This window comes from Helicoverpa zea, chromosome 2, assembly GCF_022581195.2.
Source record: "Helicoverpa zea isolate HzStark_Cry1AcR chromosome 2, ilHelZeax1.1, whole genome shotgun sequence".
NCBI lineage: Eukaryota > Metazoa > Arthropoda > Insecta > Lepidoptera > Noctuidae > Helicoverpa > Helicoverpa zea.
In genome coordinates this window covers 11,546,695-11,566,502 of record NC_061453.1, presented here as the reverse complement: position 1 = coordinate 11,566,502, position 19,808 = coordinate 11,546,695, and the positions used below count along the sequence as shown (strand labels likewise).

Genomic DNA, 19,808 nt, shown 5'->3' with positions numbered 1-19,808 from the left:
CAACGATTCATGCTTTATCTACATCTATTTTGTGGCAAGTCCTCTTGAACAGTTGAAGGCCGATATGAAGCACCTTTCACGTTGTAACCTTTTCACGGCCAGGAATAACTCGACGATTTAGCATTTAGAAGAATTACCGTCTATTTTAGCTCACAGCAAACTTATAGTCAGCCGACTGTTTGGGCTCAAAAATCTGTGTGAAGATCAGGTATTTAGCTGGTATCAGACCGACTGAAATCTTTGATTGGAATCTTTAAAAAAATTGTTCACCAATTTTTCAACTGTCGGCCGACTGTTTAGTCTGCATTATGCGGGTACTAGAACAATGGATGATTTGTACTTCCATACGGGAAAATTAAAGTAAACCAAGCATTTAAAAATAAATGAATAGTATAATTTTCATTTATTTTCTTCTCCCTTTCTTACAGTTATTTTTTAAGATTAAATGATCATTATAGATTTATATTCAAAATACAAACATGATTGCTTCAAATTATAAATTAAAAAATATCAACATATCTTCATTACTTCTACCGCTATCTTTTTTAATTATCTTATTCATATTATTTATTTGCTTTATTTAGATCATCGTAGTGTCTTTCTTTCATCCACTTACATAACTTTTAAATGATATCAGAATTTGCAATCTAATAATTATCAAGTATGTTAGAGGTTTTTACAATCTAAAATTCCAATTATATTTATTAAAATTGATTTCATTAATAAAACAAACTTTCAACTGGCAAGTACGATAATTTGATATTAAATAATAAGTAAGTATACAACGCTGTCTACAAGTTGTAAATAATTATATTATCGCTAAAAATAAACGTTCTTCAGTTTTCAGTCAGTCCTATACCTTCTAATTAACTGTTAATTAAACATCGCAAACTATGTCTGATGTTGAAACTCAGTTTAATGTTTTCAAGTCAATTTTTGCAAGTTTAAATTTAATTTTAAATTGAGTAATAAATTACTAAAAATCTCCAGTACAAACAATAATTAAATAGGGTGCTTAAAATAGTAATAGTAGAAAAAATATCTTATTTAAATAATTAAATTGTCTAAAGTAAAGGAATGTTTCTTTGGCTGTGGAATTAATGAAGGTGTACAAGAACTCAATTAATGGGAGGCTTAACTTTGCTGGCGAAACTCCCGATCACATTGCCTGGGGGGTGATAATACGCGACGACGTAAATGTGACCTTCTTTGGATTTTGCAACTCCCACTCCAAGCTCTTTCGTGTCTTCCCAAACAACTTGTGAGAAATGGCCAGAGTTCAAATCTGAAGGTTCCTTGCCAAATCTATGGTTATTCACCTCGCTGTACCACTTTTCTACGGGATCTCGCCCTGTTACCGTGAAGTTTGGCTCACTAGACCAAGCAGAGAATATATTCTCTCCATACTCGTTCTGGTCTCTGTGTTCAGTATTGCCTTTCTTTGCTATCGTCTTCGCCCATTCTTCGGCGTACTTACAAAGCTTCTTGCTCAGCTCCAATGGTGGTACTCCGTGATTCCTTCTGTATTCATTATGAGCCCTTAGGAATTCGTCCTCGAATTTCTCACCAGATATTGAAGATGATCGGAATTTACTCACTAAATCTGACGCGATGTCACTTAAGTTTTTACTGTTTCTTTGGTTTGGGGACGGTGGCGCCAAATTGTTGTTAGATTCTCTTGGTGAGTTGCTCGGGTTTTTTCTAAACTGATTGGCGCCTGGTGGGTAAACATTTTTGGCGAACTGTCCGCTGTAGTTTCCTGGTGGGTAGTAGTTGGCTACTACGTAAAGTTTTCCTGATTTGCTCTTAGCACTGCCGACGCCCAACTCTCGTGTACCCTTCCATATTATTTGTGTGAAGTGTCCACAAGTTAAAACATCAGGTTCTTTTCCAAAGGAGAAGTTGTTGATTTCGCTGTACCATTTTTCGACGCAATCTCTAGCTTTGATTTTTGTGTTGGGGTCTGGTGACCAGCCACAGTAGACGTTCTCTCCATAGTTTTGATGGAGGCTGTATGCCAAGGCGTCTTTTTTGGCCAAGTCTTCGGCCCATTTTTGACTGTATTTGCTGATCTCTTTGCTGAGAACTAGAGGTGGGACTCCATGTTCGGATCTGAATTCATTGTGGACCTCCAACGCTTCGAGTTCGAACTCATTGGATTTTGATGAGAAGAGCTTACTCTGTAAAAGATGAATGAATGGATTATTAATCGTGACATTGTATAATCTTTGACGTCAGAGATAATTAGTTTTTACGTTAACAAATATTTTATCGTTATCACTTTGGTATCATTTTAAGTCAATGTCATGTGGATTGAAAATAACTTTGCATGAACAAAATTTTCACTGTTCAGTATGTGGGTGTAGATACTCGTATTTGATGGTTTTTCCCCAAGCTATCTCAATTACATTGTTTGAACTTTCGTAGGTATAAATCAAAATGCCCTATTACTCATAAGGCGTTAAAATCAAGGTTATTCTGAACAATTTCCGCCATTAAGTTCAGTTTGACTCATTCGTCACTTACTCACACTGTAATAACTTAATCTTTTCGACTTAGCTTATTTACATTTCGCAGGAAACTCAAATTTAACGATCAGATAAAAAATATTGCTTTATAATTTCCTGTTCAGTCACTTTTACTGAGTGTGAAAATGTTTTTAGTCATATTTATGAGGAAAACTTATGGAACACTGGTACATTATGTACTTAAATTGGACAACACGATACCTCGTTATTTAATTATTGATTCTTAGATTTATATAATGATACATTTCAGCCGGGACTCGATTGCTTTGAGTTACTTTGGGCAGATATAGTAGGTGACATGTACGTTGAACCCCGCGGTTTTACCCGGTTCCCAAGAACTTTTTCCGATTCCTGAAAAAACGTTGCCTATTATCTTCTCTACGTTATTTCTGTGACGAGAGTGAAAGCATAACAAACAAACTTAGGTATTTTCGTATTTATCATAAAGTGATGACGGCGTGGAATGATTCGTATCTATCTACCCATAAAATCAATATTAACGTATAAAATATGAAGTAAATTACTATAGTATGAGTCAAATTCAAGGTTAAGGATGAACCTCATTATTTTTAACTTCCTTATCCTCGAATTTTATCAAAAAGTAAACAGACTTTAATCAATGACTTTACTAACGAAATTTCACGGCCATCGCTTTATCTTTAATGATATTATAATCAATAAGTGTTTGCTAAGTGTCCAGCCTGTTTCTAGGAAGCACTTACAATACATATTTTCAGTGATATTTTGAAAATTCTTACTAATATTATAAACGCTAAACTCTGTCTATTGCTCTTTGTCGCCAAACTGATTTAAGTGTTTGATACTTTAGACATCCTAGATTATGAGAAAGCATATTGGTTACTTTTTTTCAGGGTACCTATGGGAAGTAGCCCACTGCACCTACCTCAAATAAGAATTGTGATAAGGGCGATGATGAAGAGAGGTTTCTATTTTACAGACACGTATGACACGCCAGCGGTCTGTCGTGGATTTTTACATATTGATTGCTGTCAGAAATAGTGAAACTTATCTATACATATAATAAATCTGTAAAAAAACTTTGTCTGTACATTGAATATAATAAAAAAATTATAATTGAGTGGAGTTCAGAAACAGTAATCGAGCACAAATCCAAAAAAAAAAATCTGTCTGTTTGTCTGTATGTCTGTATGTCTGTATGTCTGTATGTCTGTTTGTTTGTACACGCTAATCTTCGGAACTACTGGACGGATTTCAATGATTTTTTCTTTGTTGTATCGGTATAATGTCTGGGCAACATATAGGCTATAATTTATCTTCAAAACTTGAAGACCTGGTGCAGAACTGCAACAGATCAACAAAACTATAAGAGATACAAAAATGGTGCCATGGCAAAAATTGTTCCACGTGATGAGCATTCTCGGTTGAGAGAATAAATTTGAAGATCTGGAACACCTGATGTGGAACCCCAAGAGCCCAGCTACACTGTAGCATATACGGGTATGACGTTTTAGCAAAAGTTGTTCTATCTGATAAGCACTCTCTGTTGACTTATAAAAAATGAAGATCTAAAACACCTGGTGTGGAACCCCAAGAGCCCAGCTACTCTGTAGCATATACGGGTATGACGTTTTAGCAAAAGTTGTTCTATCTGATAAGCACTCTCTATTGACTTATAAAAATTGAAGATCTGGAACACCTGATGTGGAACTTCAAGAGCCCAGTTACACAATAGCATACATAGGAATACCGTTTTAGCAAAAGTTGTTCAATCTGATGAGCACTCTCTGTTGACTTACAAAAATCGAAGATCTAAAACATCTCAAGTTGAACTCCAAGTGCCCTACTACACTTGAAATGACGTTTTAGCAAAAGTTGTGCGATCTGATGTATATTTTCTGTTGACTTATGAGAATCGAAGATCAGAAACAACTGATGTGGAAATGAAAGCTATCTCTAATTTCACTGTATAGTGATATAATAAGCTGGAAGTACCTCCAAGCAGTGAAGGCGGTAATAGTTTAGGACAGACTTTCAATGGTGATGGTATATCATCGTCAATTTTACTCTTTTACTACAAAACTTTATAGAATGAATGTTCGAGTTTTAATGCTATTTGAGTGTTGTATTCTTTTTCATTTATCTTCGTGACAGGGTAGCCTACTCAGTACCGCGGGGGGCGAGGGGGCAGTCAGCTAGATTTTAATTGATCAGGTATCTTCTTCACAATAAAACTATTACCATGGGTCGAATCTTTTCCAATGTTCTTAGGGAGAGAATCATAAGATCCCAAAGATATACCGAAGAGCGTTTGGAAGGACTTGATGCTGTTCGAGAACATCAGTCTGCTACTTGCTCCGAGGAAATCTCATCGGATCGCGAAGCGCGCTTCCGTCATTGGCATATTTACGCATCTACATCCATATCTCTAGAGAACTTCTCAAGTAAAGAATATGCTATTCATTGTCTCGCGAGTCGGACACGTTTACTGATACAAATTATACAAAATAAGCATGGTGAATCAAAGAAAGTAATAGTCCGTCTTTTAGATAACCCTAAAATAATGGACAAGTATTGTTTTTTTTTCTTTCACAAACAAAGAACAAGGAAGATACAAAACGCTTGAATTTTGTATTAAGTCACTTCTTAGCACAAATTTTACATAGACGTGACATCACGAGCTCTCCGACTTTGTTGCGTTAAATCTCATTGTTATTATTGTTATTACTTCAAGAGCCTTTTCCCCAACTATGTTAAGGTCGGCTTCGATGCAACTGAGTACACAACAAGAAACGACAAGAAACGACTGCCTATCGGACCTCCACAACCCGGTTACCCGCTCAACCCAATACCTCTTGGTAAAACTGGTCACACTTACTGGCTTCTGACTGCCCATAACGACTGCCAAGGATGTTCATTGACAGCCGGGACACACTAGAAATGACAGCTCCTCCAAAAACCGGTCATTGGTGTCCAAAATATTCTAAGAAAGTACATACGAACTAAGAAAAGTTGCATTAGCAAGTACTTGCCAGACCTGTAATCGCAGTCACACACTCATACTTGAGAGATTGGTTCTCTAAACACTAGGTCACCACTACTTTGTTATTTAAGGGTCCGTTCAGAAAAACCACTTAAATGCGGACTAATCAGAATCACTACTTTTATCCCTATGGTCACGCCTATTGCGCTTTAGTTCTTAGCGTTTTGTTTAGTCTGCTGTGCTTTTGCCGTTGACGTACAAAAGTTAAATATATAGAACGTTTCGAATGATTTTGCGTATTCCGTTGTTTTCCCGTCAACGGGCCCTTTAAATTCAACATCAGACGATTCAGATCTTTGATTTTGCTAACCCCGTAGTCGCTGGTATAAGGGACAGGATCCGCGTACGAAGTCGCGGGCAGAAGCTAGTAACAAATATTTTTGGAATATGAAAAATACAGCAACAGCTTATCTGTACTAATATAATGAGGAGGAAACATTTTTTTGTTTAGTTCCGAAACTTCACAACAGATTTGAGAAATTCTTTGACAGTTGTAAAGCTACACTGTTCCCGAGTAAGGGTGCTTACATAAAGAAACAGGTTTCCGGTACAGACAAATCTGTGCGGGTAGGTACCGATCAGTGCAGGTATAATATTTCAATACAATCCTATTCACTCACTTATAAAGAAACGGGTAAGTTACAACCTGTTTCTTTATAAGTGAGTGAATAGGACCAGGTACCTACGGGTACTAGGTACCTACCCGTACAGGTTTGTCTGTACCGGCAACCTGTTTCTTTATGTAAGCACCCTTACATAGGCTTCCCGGTACGGGCACGGTTCTCACGGGACGTGGGAAACTGCGACAAAACGGTTGGTATTGATATACAATAATAAATATAAATAATCTGTAAAAGTCCTGTCAATGAAAGTGCGCAAATGATTTAAGATTTTTCTGGCAATCACAGATAAAAAGGTTAATGCGTGTTTTACATGAAAACTTCATTGATAATGCAGTTTTTCTATTGATAAGAAAATTCACCACTTTATCATTATTGTCGATCTACCAGATATATTTTGAAGTAGTAGTCAAGTGTATTTACTATTACGAGAAATGTGATAGAGAAATGTTATGATTGTTAGATGATATACCTGACATATAGCAATAAAACTAGATTTCATCAAATGTTTATTTTTCCTTGTAGTATTCGGACCACGGATTCGGACAGATAAATATCCACGTAAAATATCTTACTAACAGTATAAATGCTGTATATGTTTAGGGATGTTTGTTACTCTTTCAAGCTTTACTTGATGACACAAACAGAATAACATATAGGCTACTACATGCTACATAAGAAGTTCCCTTGTAAAATAAGGAAAAAAATATGGTACAGCAATAATCTAAGCACAAAAAAAACAGATTTAGTTAAATGTGTAAATAAGTCGTGGAGGCCTAATAAGTAAAGAATCAACCTCTCGAGTATGAGGGTGTGGGTTCGATTCCAGTTCAGGCAAGTACCAATGCAACTTTTCTAAGTTTGTATGTTTTTTCTAAGTATATTTATCATCTTGAGGAAACCTGGACTATAAAGTCTGAAATCACCAACCCGCATTGAGCAGGCGTGGTGATTAACGCTAAATCCTTCTCCGTGTGAGAGGAGACCTGTGCCCAGCAGTGGGACGATAAAAAGGCTGTAGGTACAAATAACAGTAAATACACACACGAGTTTCAAACAACTGCATCAAACCATCCATCACCGACATCGGTACGTAGTTTTTTTTTTATTTTTATATTGCGTTCGTTGTTGTCCGAACAAATAAAAAATGCGCCAGTCCGGGCGGATCGCTAGTTTGTAATAAAATGTCCAATATCGGACTCTTTGTCTTGGATTTCTAACAAAGCGTTGAATGCGGAAAATGGATTCAGTTTCCTAGATAGCAGATATAAGGTTACAATAATTCTTTGGAAATCTTGACAGTGCAATTACAATTTGCTTATCTGGTAAAAAGTGTCGCGCAGCTATTGGCTTATTCAGCCACAAAATAAAGTGCTTGCGGCACTTATAACCGCATAGACAAGCACTGCCCTGCTCGGGGGCCAATGATGGTAATAATTTTGTACTTATTTTTTTTTTTCTGGTGAGGTTTTTTCAAAGCATACTTACTATTACTACTACATAAACCAAAGAAAACTTAACCAATTTGTATTACTGTATAAGCACTCGATTGTGTCTCTTTATTTCAATTCTTATTTCTGACGCAACACATCTTTATCCATACCTACTTATTTGTCAACAAAATTGTAATTTTTTCCAGCCATATCGTCTTTCACACAATCTATTCATCGTTTTTTTATTCGTCCTCTATTATATATTCCTTTATATGCTATATCTTTATTGCCATATTAACAACCTTATCATAGAAAAATAGTTCCATAAAAATATACAAGTACCTAATATATTTACTGTTACAGTAATTTTGACATATTCTCGAAAACATCCTGTAAGACTAGCCTACTATATGTTTAACTAAACATATTTGATTAGACTAATCTATGAAAAATGCTAATACTAATAAGATAATCCATTGGAATTTTACAAAATTAGATAAGTTGTAAACATTGCCTCGGAGATAAGGCTATTTATGTATAGAAGGAGATTTTTTTAATTAAAGAATATATTTAATTTCATAACTATTTATAGTAATTGGTTTTGGCCTTTTGGCTACAAGCATAACAAAAGAAAAAACAAAGATCTGCCTAGACTTTTCCTAAGTATGTTAGGGTCGGCTTGCAGTCTAATTGAATGCAGCTGAATACCAGTTTTTTTCCTGGAGAGACTGCCTATCTGGCCTTCTTGACGCCTTTACCCGGGCCATCCAATAAGTCTTGGTAAAACTTATTGTAGACTGGCTTCTGACTGCCCGTCCAGTGTCCGATTCTTTTGAAATCAATGAGTGAGGCGTGTTCAGCAGTCCCATCGCTCATGATGATTATCCTCAAAAGATGTACGACCTGCTCTTTTGTAACTAAAACACTAGCGTATCTACTAGCTCACTTACTATACTATCCTACTAACATGCAGAGTAAACAAACTACTTTACATATAGCCGGATACTCGGGCCATTACGTCCAATTGAAGATTATGAGCACGAGTGTCGGTGCTCAATGTACCTCACTTGTCAATAGGCCTATGTAGGTATAGTAAGTCCTTGACCCCTGGAAACTGTCAATTTTGTAGGAAATATGATAATGGAACCTTATAGTATTCTAACATAGAACTGTTAATAAATAGGATTTAACTATTGTTTTTTATTTGGCCATCATTGAATTTGGCCAATACTATAAGCCTGAAGAGTCTGTTGCTTTTCTAGGGCGCTCTTATCTAAACTACTGGACCTATTAAAAAAACGTTCAGTGCTTAGATAGTGCCCATTCCTAGAAGTTCCCACGGGATGCAGGTGAAACCACTGGTAGGAGCTAGAGCGCTCATTAACTGTAGTATTGTCTAGTTAAGTAAATATATCCCCTTTTCACTACAAACTGATTGACACTTTCCTTCAGTCTGTTCATTGTTTGTTTACACGTGTACCGTTCCAGTCCATCGAAGTCTAGTATTAAAGGTGTTTCCTGGCTTTGAGTGAGTCATAAAAGGCAATCTCTTATTTATTATTAACGCTATTTGCATATAGAAAATCGTATTTATATTGAAATATATTTTTATACAATTTATATGTATGTATATGTATGTATGTATGTATGTATATGTATATGTGTATGTATGTATATGTATGTATATGTATATGTATATGTATGTATGTATGTGTATGTGTATGTATGTATATGTATATGTATATGTATAACTATTGAATTGAATTTAATGTAATGTGGTTTAATAATTTTGTAATTAATTTAATTCTAACTTTGTAATTAATTAATTTAATTTTGTAATTGTGTTAATTTATTGTATAATGTTGTTTCCTTAATCTTTTTCTATTATGGGTTTCTTACCTGAAATAAATGAATTTTATTTATTTTATTTTTTTATTTTTTTTTTATATAAAACAATAGCTCATATAAAATTAAATGGTCTGTGGAAAGCAGATACAAGCGACTAGCTTCCGCCAGCGAAACTACTTCACGTGTATGTTGGGGTCGGCTTCCAATCTAACCGGATTCAGCTGAATACCAGTGTTCTACAAGGAGTGACTGCCTGTCTGACCTCATCATCCCAGTTACCCGGGCAACCCAATACCCCTTGGTTAGACTGGTGTCAGACTTACTGGCTTCTGACTACCCGTAACGACTGTAAAAGGTGTTCAATGGCAGCTTAACCTACAGTTTAACCTGCCATCCGAAACACAGTCCATGGTGTCTAAGATATACTTAGAAAATACTTACAAACTTAGAAAAGTTGCATTGATACTTGCCTGACTGGAATCGAACCCGCGCCCTTCTTGAGAGGTTGGTTCTTTACCCAGTAGGCCACTACGACTTGTCACTGCTCTAGGCCACCAACAAACAAAGAACGTCTAGCTTTTTATAGTACCAAAATTAATCAGTAAAATCTCTTAATTAATACAAGATGAATTTTCAAACTAAATATTTCCTTTAGTTTTCAAGATAGCGCTCGCATTGTTTTTGAAAGGAATTTCAAACAATCTACCTTATAATTTGTAGTTAACCGTTTGACCTAGTTTCTGATCTGGATCTAGCTCTAGCTAGACCTGTACTTAGCTCTAATGGATCGAAATAACGAACTGCAAGTTTTAATTAATTTCCATTAAGATTCGATTAGACGACAATAGATAGATGTTGAGGAAACTATAATGTTACATGTGTATGGAAACTAATTTCACTTATACAAAGTAGGTGCTAAGTTTGTCTGTCTGAATGTGATTGTCTCAAAGACTGATTTTCATGCTACTTTCACCAATATATAGAGTGACCCCACAGATCAGTCGGGAAAAGAAAATAAAGAAATAAGGAAAAATATAAAATATTAAACAGATTTCTACAGTTCCACTAAATAAATAAAATAGGTAGGTATTAATAATATTCTCGATTTGTCATCGTTACTATCTAATTGTATTTTAATTGATCATTCACACCGACAAATTGTTCACTGAATTGGAATAAAACATTAAAACTGAGCATCGATTTAGACGACCAACGTCACAATGATCAGAATTTCTAAACAATGGACAAATTGAGGAATATCACACCAATAACAATAAAAAATACCTTAAACAATAATCAATTTACCATAGATTGAGCAACCTTAGACTCACTCATTCAAATTCCAACATTCACTCTTTAAAAACACAATCCGACAAAGCACCGTCCAAACACAGAAAAAAAAAAAACAAAAGAGTTTCTAATATTTACCATTGTAACTGGCACTTTTATTCCCACAAACGATGCACTAATAAAAAAATAAATAAACGTCTCCCCTACTCGAAGTCGTAAGGTATCCTGACGGAATCTTGTAGGCAGTTCCTGACGAATGTAACTCTTATCGCGATAACAACGACCAATGTACGATTCACATTTCACATATCGAGTTTTCCGCATTCGATCGAGATAAAAATTCGAGTAGTTTTTGTGAATCGGAATAAAATCGTGTCGATGTCGATATCGATGACGGTGGTGAATGTCGTGTCCTTAAATTTGTGGTTAAGTGTGACAGTTTTTGAATGTTTATTTAGGAATATTGATTGAACAAAAAATACTTAGGTAATATCGAACATTCGACAATTACTTTCCACATTCGGATCAAAATAAATCTAGAATGTTATCCAAACTAATATTATAAATGCGAAAGTAACTCTGTCTGTCTGTCTGTCTGTCTGTCTGTCTGTCTTTTCTTCACGCCTAAACTACTGAACCGATTTGTGTGAAATTTGGTACAGACATAGTTTGAAACTTGAGAAAGGACATAGGATAGTTTTTATTACAAAAAAAAAAAAAATATTCCGGACATATAGCGCCATCTATTGGTCAAATCAAAAATCTGCTGGTAGTCACTATTCCACGCGAACGAAGTTGCGGGCAAAAGCTAGTAATGATATATATGCTATATTATTGCCGAGTTGTATAAGAATCCGTTCAGCGGTTTGCGGTGAAAAATTAACAAACAGACGATCACTCCACTTCTTAATGTCACTGTAATTTTATTAAATATCGATACTATTGGCAATAAAACTATACAAATGGTACGTGAAATCGATTAGAATTTATGGTTTCTCGATAACATATTTTATATTTTATCAAGAATTTCTTATGATAAAGAATAATGGCGATAAACTTATAAGCGTGACTAACACAACGTATTTTGTAGAAATCTAGAACAAACTCAATTAAAACTAATATTAAGTCATTTTATTTCGAGAGAAAAATGTATGTTTTTCGTTTTCAGTTTAGTGCGAAAAACATACTTAATTAATATCAAATCATAAGATTGGCGTAGACCATAAGACAAGCCTATGAGGTTCCTTTTGTCGGTGACAATTATTTTCCTAGAAAACCTTTGTACGGGCCCACTAGAGCTTAAGCTCTGAAATCGAACGTAATCTTAATTTTTTATGTCTAGAAACGAACTACTTAACGGTTCAATCCAATATCGATAGATGGCGGTTTTTAGCCTAAGGCAATCGCATGATATCGTCTTGTAATTTTACTTTAAGTAGTTTATAAAGTCGGATCCTAAAAAAATGGAGATCTAATACTTGAAGTCCTAGTGCACCTAATAAGTCACAAAAATAAAACGGGAACTTGTTGACGCTGTGTTAACAAGTGGTATACAAAAATATGATAAGATCTTGTCAAAAAAACAAAAATATTACTTAATAGAACATACACTCGATGTTCGGCAATCTTTGTTAACTCGCCAAAATTGTACCACAAGCTATTCAATACCGCACATTCATCATTCTGTAACTGCAATCGTAACAATCAATTAGTATTCCGTATCACGCATACCTCACAACACAATAAAAATGAAAGTTGACCTACTTTGTACATAACGCGAAAACAATAGCTTCCACAATTATTATTATCTAACAATCACATAAGTCCTTATACCACTGAATACAATAATAAACTAAAATCGCTAACAACACTAAAATACTGTCAAATAAATTGCGAATCACGATCGTCGAACAAAAAAACAATTGTTCTCAAAAAAGTTGGAAAAGTCACGCAAATTAGATAGCACACGTAAACCTTTGTTGTGGACTCGTGTTCTGATCTGCCAGTTTTGATGTACTTACTAACAAAATAAGGTTATTTTCACACTATCGACGATTGGTAGACAGTATCATCGTAGGTATGTGCTTGGAAAAAACTTTTTACAGGAAAAAAAAGCCGACTTCAATAACTTATCCATTTAAAACCATCTCTTAAAAAGACTACATACATTCAGGTCAAATTGTTAGTCAAGTCGGTTGAAAAAATGGAGTTAAATTAAAAAAACAATGTTTAGTCATCATCAGTCATTATTCCACGACCTAACGAATTTGTGAATAGGGTTTTTAGTTTTTTATTTGTAATGAAATTGTGAATAGAAGGTTTTTTCATAGGTACGTCACAATCTTTTGTGAAATCGATCTTTTTTAGAAACTTATTTGCTTTGTAATGACTGTCATTATAAAGCAGACAAAAAATCTGTATCTTATGTGATCTAACTTTTTCAGAAATCAAGTCAGCGGCAATCAACGTCAGACCAAATGAATTTAATGCTGGAAAATGCTTATGTCTTACTTAGAGTAGTCTAGCAAATAGTGTTAATACAATCATAGACTTATTTTAGCTATATTTCTTTAATATTGGTCTTATTCGATAATACTACAAGTCGTCTCGCTCGAAAAAACTTCGTCACGGTACAACTCGCTCCATCCTTTAATTTTAATAAATAAAATTAAAATATTGTCTAATTCAAAAACTCACAAACTGCACATACAAAATCCAGTAGAGCATGCAACCAGCCTAAGGCACTGGGTCGTGAAGTTAATTGAAACGTCATATTTTGGTCGTTAACCTTAATAATTGTGAGAATGGCGTACACCAGCGGCGGAGGGTTACGTACTTATCTCGTTTGAGAATTAGTGGAAACTGCTCTTTTATTAGACTTGTTCGTCTAGTGTTAGGTTTTATCTACAAATAGACTAGTTTTTGACTGGCTTCGTAAAAGGAAGAGGTTCTTAATTTGGTAGTTTGATGGATATGTTACCGTAAGATTACAAACATCGTTAGATTACAATCTATCTCTTTCTCTATTTGGTCGATCTTACAAAAAGACTGACCAATCAGAGAGAGCTTTCGGACAGTTGACAATTTGACAATTTCTCATCGATAGATTATAATATAGCGAAAAATAATGCGTTAAATTGCAATCAGATGTTACGGTTCACAATAATTCGACAGTTTACAATCTCTCGAGATAGATTGTAATCTAACGATGTTTGTAATCTTACGGTGACAGATACAACAATTTTTCGTGAGTGTTCTTGCAGGCAGGTTGAATTGTTGCATGTAAGATAAAAATACAGCGGTCTTACCAAGCTGAACCCGATAGGGTTCCCCAAGTAACTGTGTTTTGGACGTCAAATAGGCAGTTGTTGGTTCCTAGCTGCATCCGGCAAGACTTTATATAATATATAATGTCGGGACACCTTTTCACACACGGTCGGTTAGCCCCATGGTAAGTTATTTATTAACTTGTGTTATGGGTGCTAACACAACTGATAGACTACATATAGCTACATATATACATATTTATAAATACATATTGTAACACCCAGACCACGGCCAACAAGCATGCTCATCACACAAATGTCGACCGAACCGGGAATCGAACCCGGGACCTCAGGTCCGGCAGACCGGCATGGTGACCATTGCGCCATCGAGGTCGTCTTTAAGCCGACTCTAACATATTTGACAACCAGATGAAATGATCATAAAATATATTGCTAAAGTACCTAAACTAAGAAGGTACTTAATTGTATTTTAGCTATTTTTCTTCATAATGGACCGGGAAAAAAACCTTCAAAGTTACATGGGTCTTATTATTTTAATACTGCAAATATTCCCCTTACATACACAAAAACATAATTACCACCTCTTATCAACAATTACATAAACAAAAAAAAAGCACCTTAGACACTTGCATATTCATGGCTTATCTATCGATAAGATACAGATACGAACATTCTTAGTTCTCCGGTAGTGTTGGTATGTATCATGGAGAATAAAATGACTAGCGGAGGTGTCATTACGGAAATTCGCCTAAGAAACTAGCATGCCAAAATGCGGGTGAGCGGGGACGAGGAACGTTACTGTTTTCGGCCTTGTACACGTTCTTTGGAACCGACCATTTTTTATAATACCAAAAATCGTTGACAGATATCTCAAAGAACCCGAAAATCTCGTTACTACACGCGAAAGTTTCATATGTTATTACTCCGTGGTATGTGTATATACCTAGCTATATACTGCAGGCTTATCAGATTAGTGATTACACGGTAGAACGCTACTTACGGTGTGTTAGGTAGAATTGACGGCTGGTCTAAGTGGTAATATACTTCATCGATTCGTTGGATAATTACTTGAATTTATTGTAGTTTGGAGGTACAAAAAGAAAGAAGGACTCGCAAGAAGGGTTCACTTTCTACCATATACCATAGCAAAAACAAAAAATCTGTTATGTCAGGCATCATCATCATCAGCGTCAGTCCTAGTGATAGGCACAGGCCTCTTCTCACACAGAGAAGGATTGAGTGTTAATCACATGTGGGTTGGTGATTTCAGACTTTATAGTCCAGGTTTCTTCAGACAATTAACGGGAAATTTTCTTATTATCTAGAAATTCATTAACATAATATTCTAAAAATAACGGCGTTCTTTACAACAAACAATATTACTTACTCCGATATAAATAGTGTTTCTCCAATCTTCCGAGAAGTACTTACATTTTAATAAACAGCCATCAATGCAAACAAAAGCTTAGCTTCTATTGGCGTCTACAGTTTCTATAAATACTGTCTAATCCTTTGAAATCATAAATAAATACTCTAGCTTTGTCCTTTGTTTTAATTAATTTTGTCTAACTTTAAGGCCAAAGTTCAAATACATCCTAAACGTTAGATTTCTTAAAAAAAACTGATTAGGTACTATGAATTTCGATGGTTAAAAGTAAAAAGTTTTAAGAAAAATGGACATATAAGTTGTCAGTGAAAATAGATCTCATCCTCATACCTCAAGAACATTTGAAACTTTCCCTAGCAGAGTAAAGTACATAAAGCAGAGTAAAGGATATGAAAATATATAGGTACCTACATACATACGTTATGTTTAAAGAACTCTATCCGTCTATTGTGTTTTCTCGAACGCTGTTTGTGGCAAACGCATTGATCAAAATTTAGGGAATGAATATCAAACGGTGAAAATGTTTGCATTCTATAGCTTCAAACGAAAATGTTTGCAATCTAGAGCGGTACATATTTTGTGTTTGACTTCAATTTTTTACTGTTAGAGGCAACTTTGGACCTAAGTGTTAGAACAAACCTTTTAGTATGCGTGTTGGACTAACACTTCGTCGATTTTATTTACAAACACCAGATAATGATTTAGTTGCAGACTTTATGATCTTGTTCAAAGTTATACATCCACTACACAAGAGGTCTAAACATATTTTGTTGATAGTACTATTGTTTTATTTAACTCAACCAGTTTCCAATCTTTATCCGAGCCAGCGATTAATTAAATCGTAATTAAATCATCCAGGCTAATCGGTTTATAATCGCAACACTAGTATCAAGCGTCAGACGCATTAATATTATGATTCATTTAGAATCTTCACTAGGTAGTTAATATTATAAATGTGAAAATTATATGTATAAATGTGCCGCTTTGGAGGCAAAACTGAATGATTTTTTTTCGGAAGCTGATGCCTCAAAGATGATTATGCAATAATTTTAGTCAAGGAAGTTCTTAAACTAACCTGATGAGATTTATGACGACGGAAAAACTAGAACAATTTATCGAGGCTCTATAATTAAGAAATTAAAAAAAAAACTTGCCTAGAATTATGTAAGTCTAAAGCAAGTATTGACGGGACAAAGTCGTCGGCAGAAGCTTGTTATACAACATAATGCTGATGACTCAGTATTAACGTCACAATCATGTAATTGCCTTCATTTTTATCTCGTTATGTCTAACAAATAACAAGTCTATGGCCATTGAACTTGCGGAATAGTTCCTCCTAAGACATTATTAAGGTGTTTGTTTCATTTTCGGGAAAACACCGATGGTTAGTATCAAAATAATGGAGTGTACATTCAAAATCTATTTTTATCTGATACACACTGTTTTGGTGTAGCAAAATATAGTGTTCGTGGAAAGTAAACTGTCTGATCACCGGTTTGTTTTACCTGAAGTATATTTTGCTAAAATGTTTTTTTTTTTAGAAGGGATTCTACAATACCTAAGCTCATTATTCTCTTGCCATATTTGGAATCGATACAGTATGTCTCTTTCTTCCATCGTTCTATGTCTAACATCATTTCATAAGAAACATTCTTTCAACATCGCCCAATTTTCGTAGGTGCAATCGTTTGACGATTCTAATTAATCAGCCCTACAAATTATTCTCAAAACTATCTAATAGTTTTACATGAAATATTTATGTAATCGACATATTTTCTAAGTCTCAGGAAAAAAGCCGGTTACTATTAAGAAAATAACAACCTTGGTCAGTTTATAATGCTCAGGCGCAAGAACAGTGATAGTCTGTGCTATCTTATCTATGGCGTTGATCTAAATGACCCATATACTGTGGATTTTCTTGAAAGTTTACCAACTCTACGGTGATAAGAGGTTTTATGTTATCTTGGTATTTTTGTTTTTTGGATGTATTTAATGCAATTTTTGACGTACCTACAAGATTATCTAATCGAGTAGAAAATTTTTGCGATACTTTACAAAATATGAAAGAATCTTATGTAAAAAGTATAAGAGAACTACATAAAAGTAAATAAAATAAGAAAAGTATAACATTAAATGTACTGTGAACAAAAAAGAAAAACTTTAAGAAGCAAAATGTAAAATAATGACAATAAAAAAAAATCTTTTAGTTAATAATGACAGTGAACAACTAGGTATATTTACGAACAAATGGATTTCCTGTTTATATAAAAATTATAATTTAATTGTAATATTTATTGCACATTATTTCCTGTTTGTTTGTAATAAGTACTTAAATAGACGACTGTTTCATCCTTAAGGAACGCTTTTGTTAACGGTCCAAGCATATCTTGTTCTGTATAACTAGGGATTATTAAAGTAAAAACTGAAAAAAAAATGATTACGTTTTCAGCCGTGTATTCTAAGTATTTACTTTGCCGCGCAATATTTTTTCAGTTGTTACTGCACTCCTATAAAATATAGTCGTTTAGTATGTTCTTGGAATAAAACTGAAGATATATTTTTAAGTTCAGCACTATACATACAATTACTGCGCCACATAAAATAATTTAAGGGATGAAAAAGATGGATTTTGTAAATTGTGACTTGTTAACTTCGAAGGTATTATAAGTCCTGTATAAGTATTATGTGTATAACTTAGTTTTTAAACCAAAATATAGAATAAAAATCGTTAACAAAACTTGCAATGTTAAATACATTAAATCTAACTTTTAAATTCTTTCAACATCTGTAGATTCATTTCATACACGGCATATCTCAATGACATAATTTAAAACATCAAATAAAATGATAAACACATAACCTTAAAAATATCACATAACAAACAAGATAAAAAAAAACTTACGAAAATAGAACATCCAGGTAAAACGCAAGGCGTCTTCATTGTCACACCAAATACTGTTCGTAAGTTTATCCCACTCACATACAAAACTGATGGCCGATTTTTAATAAAATTCCACTCAACTACATCCCGCGTCTGCGAGGATAGTGTGCGATTTTGTATTTGGAGATAAGTGACGTATGGTATTTGGTGTAAGACATAAGCGCACCGCGAGTTTTATAAGCGGTAGCGTGTTACAAAAAATATTTTGCAATGTCTTATACGTAATTGTGATCATTAATTTTGAGTGATATTTTTTTAATGGGTATGGATCATATCAGCTACAAAAAAAACATATGCGCTATTTGTATTTATTATATTCAGCAAACATTGTTATTGTATCATTTATGTTTTCTGATGTTCACATAGGCCACATAAATTACTTTAAATTAATATAATATAATATTAACAGCCATACTCTTAATTCGAGTTCAAGAACATTATTCCATCTTATTGACATAAATTCATTTTTCACCACCGTACCAATTGCCACCGTAGCTTAAAAACGCTTACTCTTATGATTTGCAACTCTCTCTTATCATAAACACCTATAAATTATACGTAGTTAAGAACGTGCTGGTACTTGCCCTGGATTTACATAATATGGGAGTTATGTTTATACCATGGCAGGCATAAGTAGGTGAAGTCATAAGTATCAACATTTAAAGAGTACCTAAGTGTGATGGAAGAATTAATGTAAATACTGAGCGGTTTCTAATAAATTGATCAATTTAAGGCTTTGTTCTTCTACAGAGGTTTAATTACAGCACGTCCATTTTTTTATAGATAAATCTAACAAAAACTATTGATAAAAGAACTAGTACTTTCTTGTAGTTTGATTATTTATTCGTCTAGGAGGTTTAAAAGCTTAGAAACAAATCGAATAATCCAATAATACGTATGGAAACAATTTTATCTAAATACCAAATTATTTCCAGATTATACCAGCGGTTTTATCCATTTTCCGGTGTACCCTAATTAAAACCTTCATCAGAAAATTGGCTTTCAAAAACTGAAAGATTGCTTCAAACCTATCAAGTAGTTACATATATTTACGCGTTCAAACAAACGCTTCAGCTTTTAATATTACCTCTACTATACCATTTGTATACCATAACAGGAAAAAATGCACTTAAAATATGAATATTGGACCATACAAAGACCTCGCGATCGAGAAGCCAGTTCATTGACCTCTCATTACATCAGCAATTTCTCTGTAGTCCATTCAATATGTCAAAAGAAAAAAATCTACAAGTATCTACCGTTATATATGATGTTTATATTACCCGTTAATAACACACTGACACGTCAAACTATATTACATTATTATTGGTATGTTTTCGTAATAATTTCTCATGAACTTCATTGTGTTGGCGTGTTTGAAAAATAACCTAGCACCGAGAAATAGAAAATATTACTAGTAACTTGACGAGTGCTGTGTAGGTAACTTAGTCT

General features: G+C 34.3%; 1 protein-coding gene across 2 annotated transcripts; it reads right to left on the bottom strand.

Moving 5' to 3' along the window:
* Positions 1–372: 372 nt before the first annotated feature.
* On the bottom strand, positions 373–18,457 carry LOC124639209 (repressed by EFG1 protein 1-like). Of its 2 annotated transcripts, none has more exons than XM_047176483.1 (2): positions 18,318–18,457; positions 373–2,180 (listed from the first exon to the last, which is right to left on the bottom strand). In XM_047176483.1, exons 1-2 carry the CDS (start codon positions 18,354–18,356, stop codon positions 1,119–1,121), a joined length of 1,101 nt encoding a protein of 366 aa, XP_047032439.1. In that variant the 5' UTR covers positions 18,357–18,457; the 3' UTR covers positions 373–1,118. The 2 variants fall into 2 exon arrangements, with proteins under 2 accessions (XP_047032439.1, XP_047032431.1); XM_047176475.1 differs by lacking the exon at positions 18,318–18,457 and adding an exon at positions 10,880–11,080.
* Between the last annotated feature and the right edge of the window lie 1,351 nt (positions 18,458–19,808).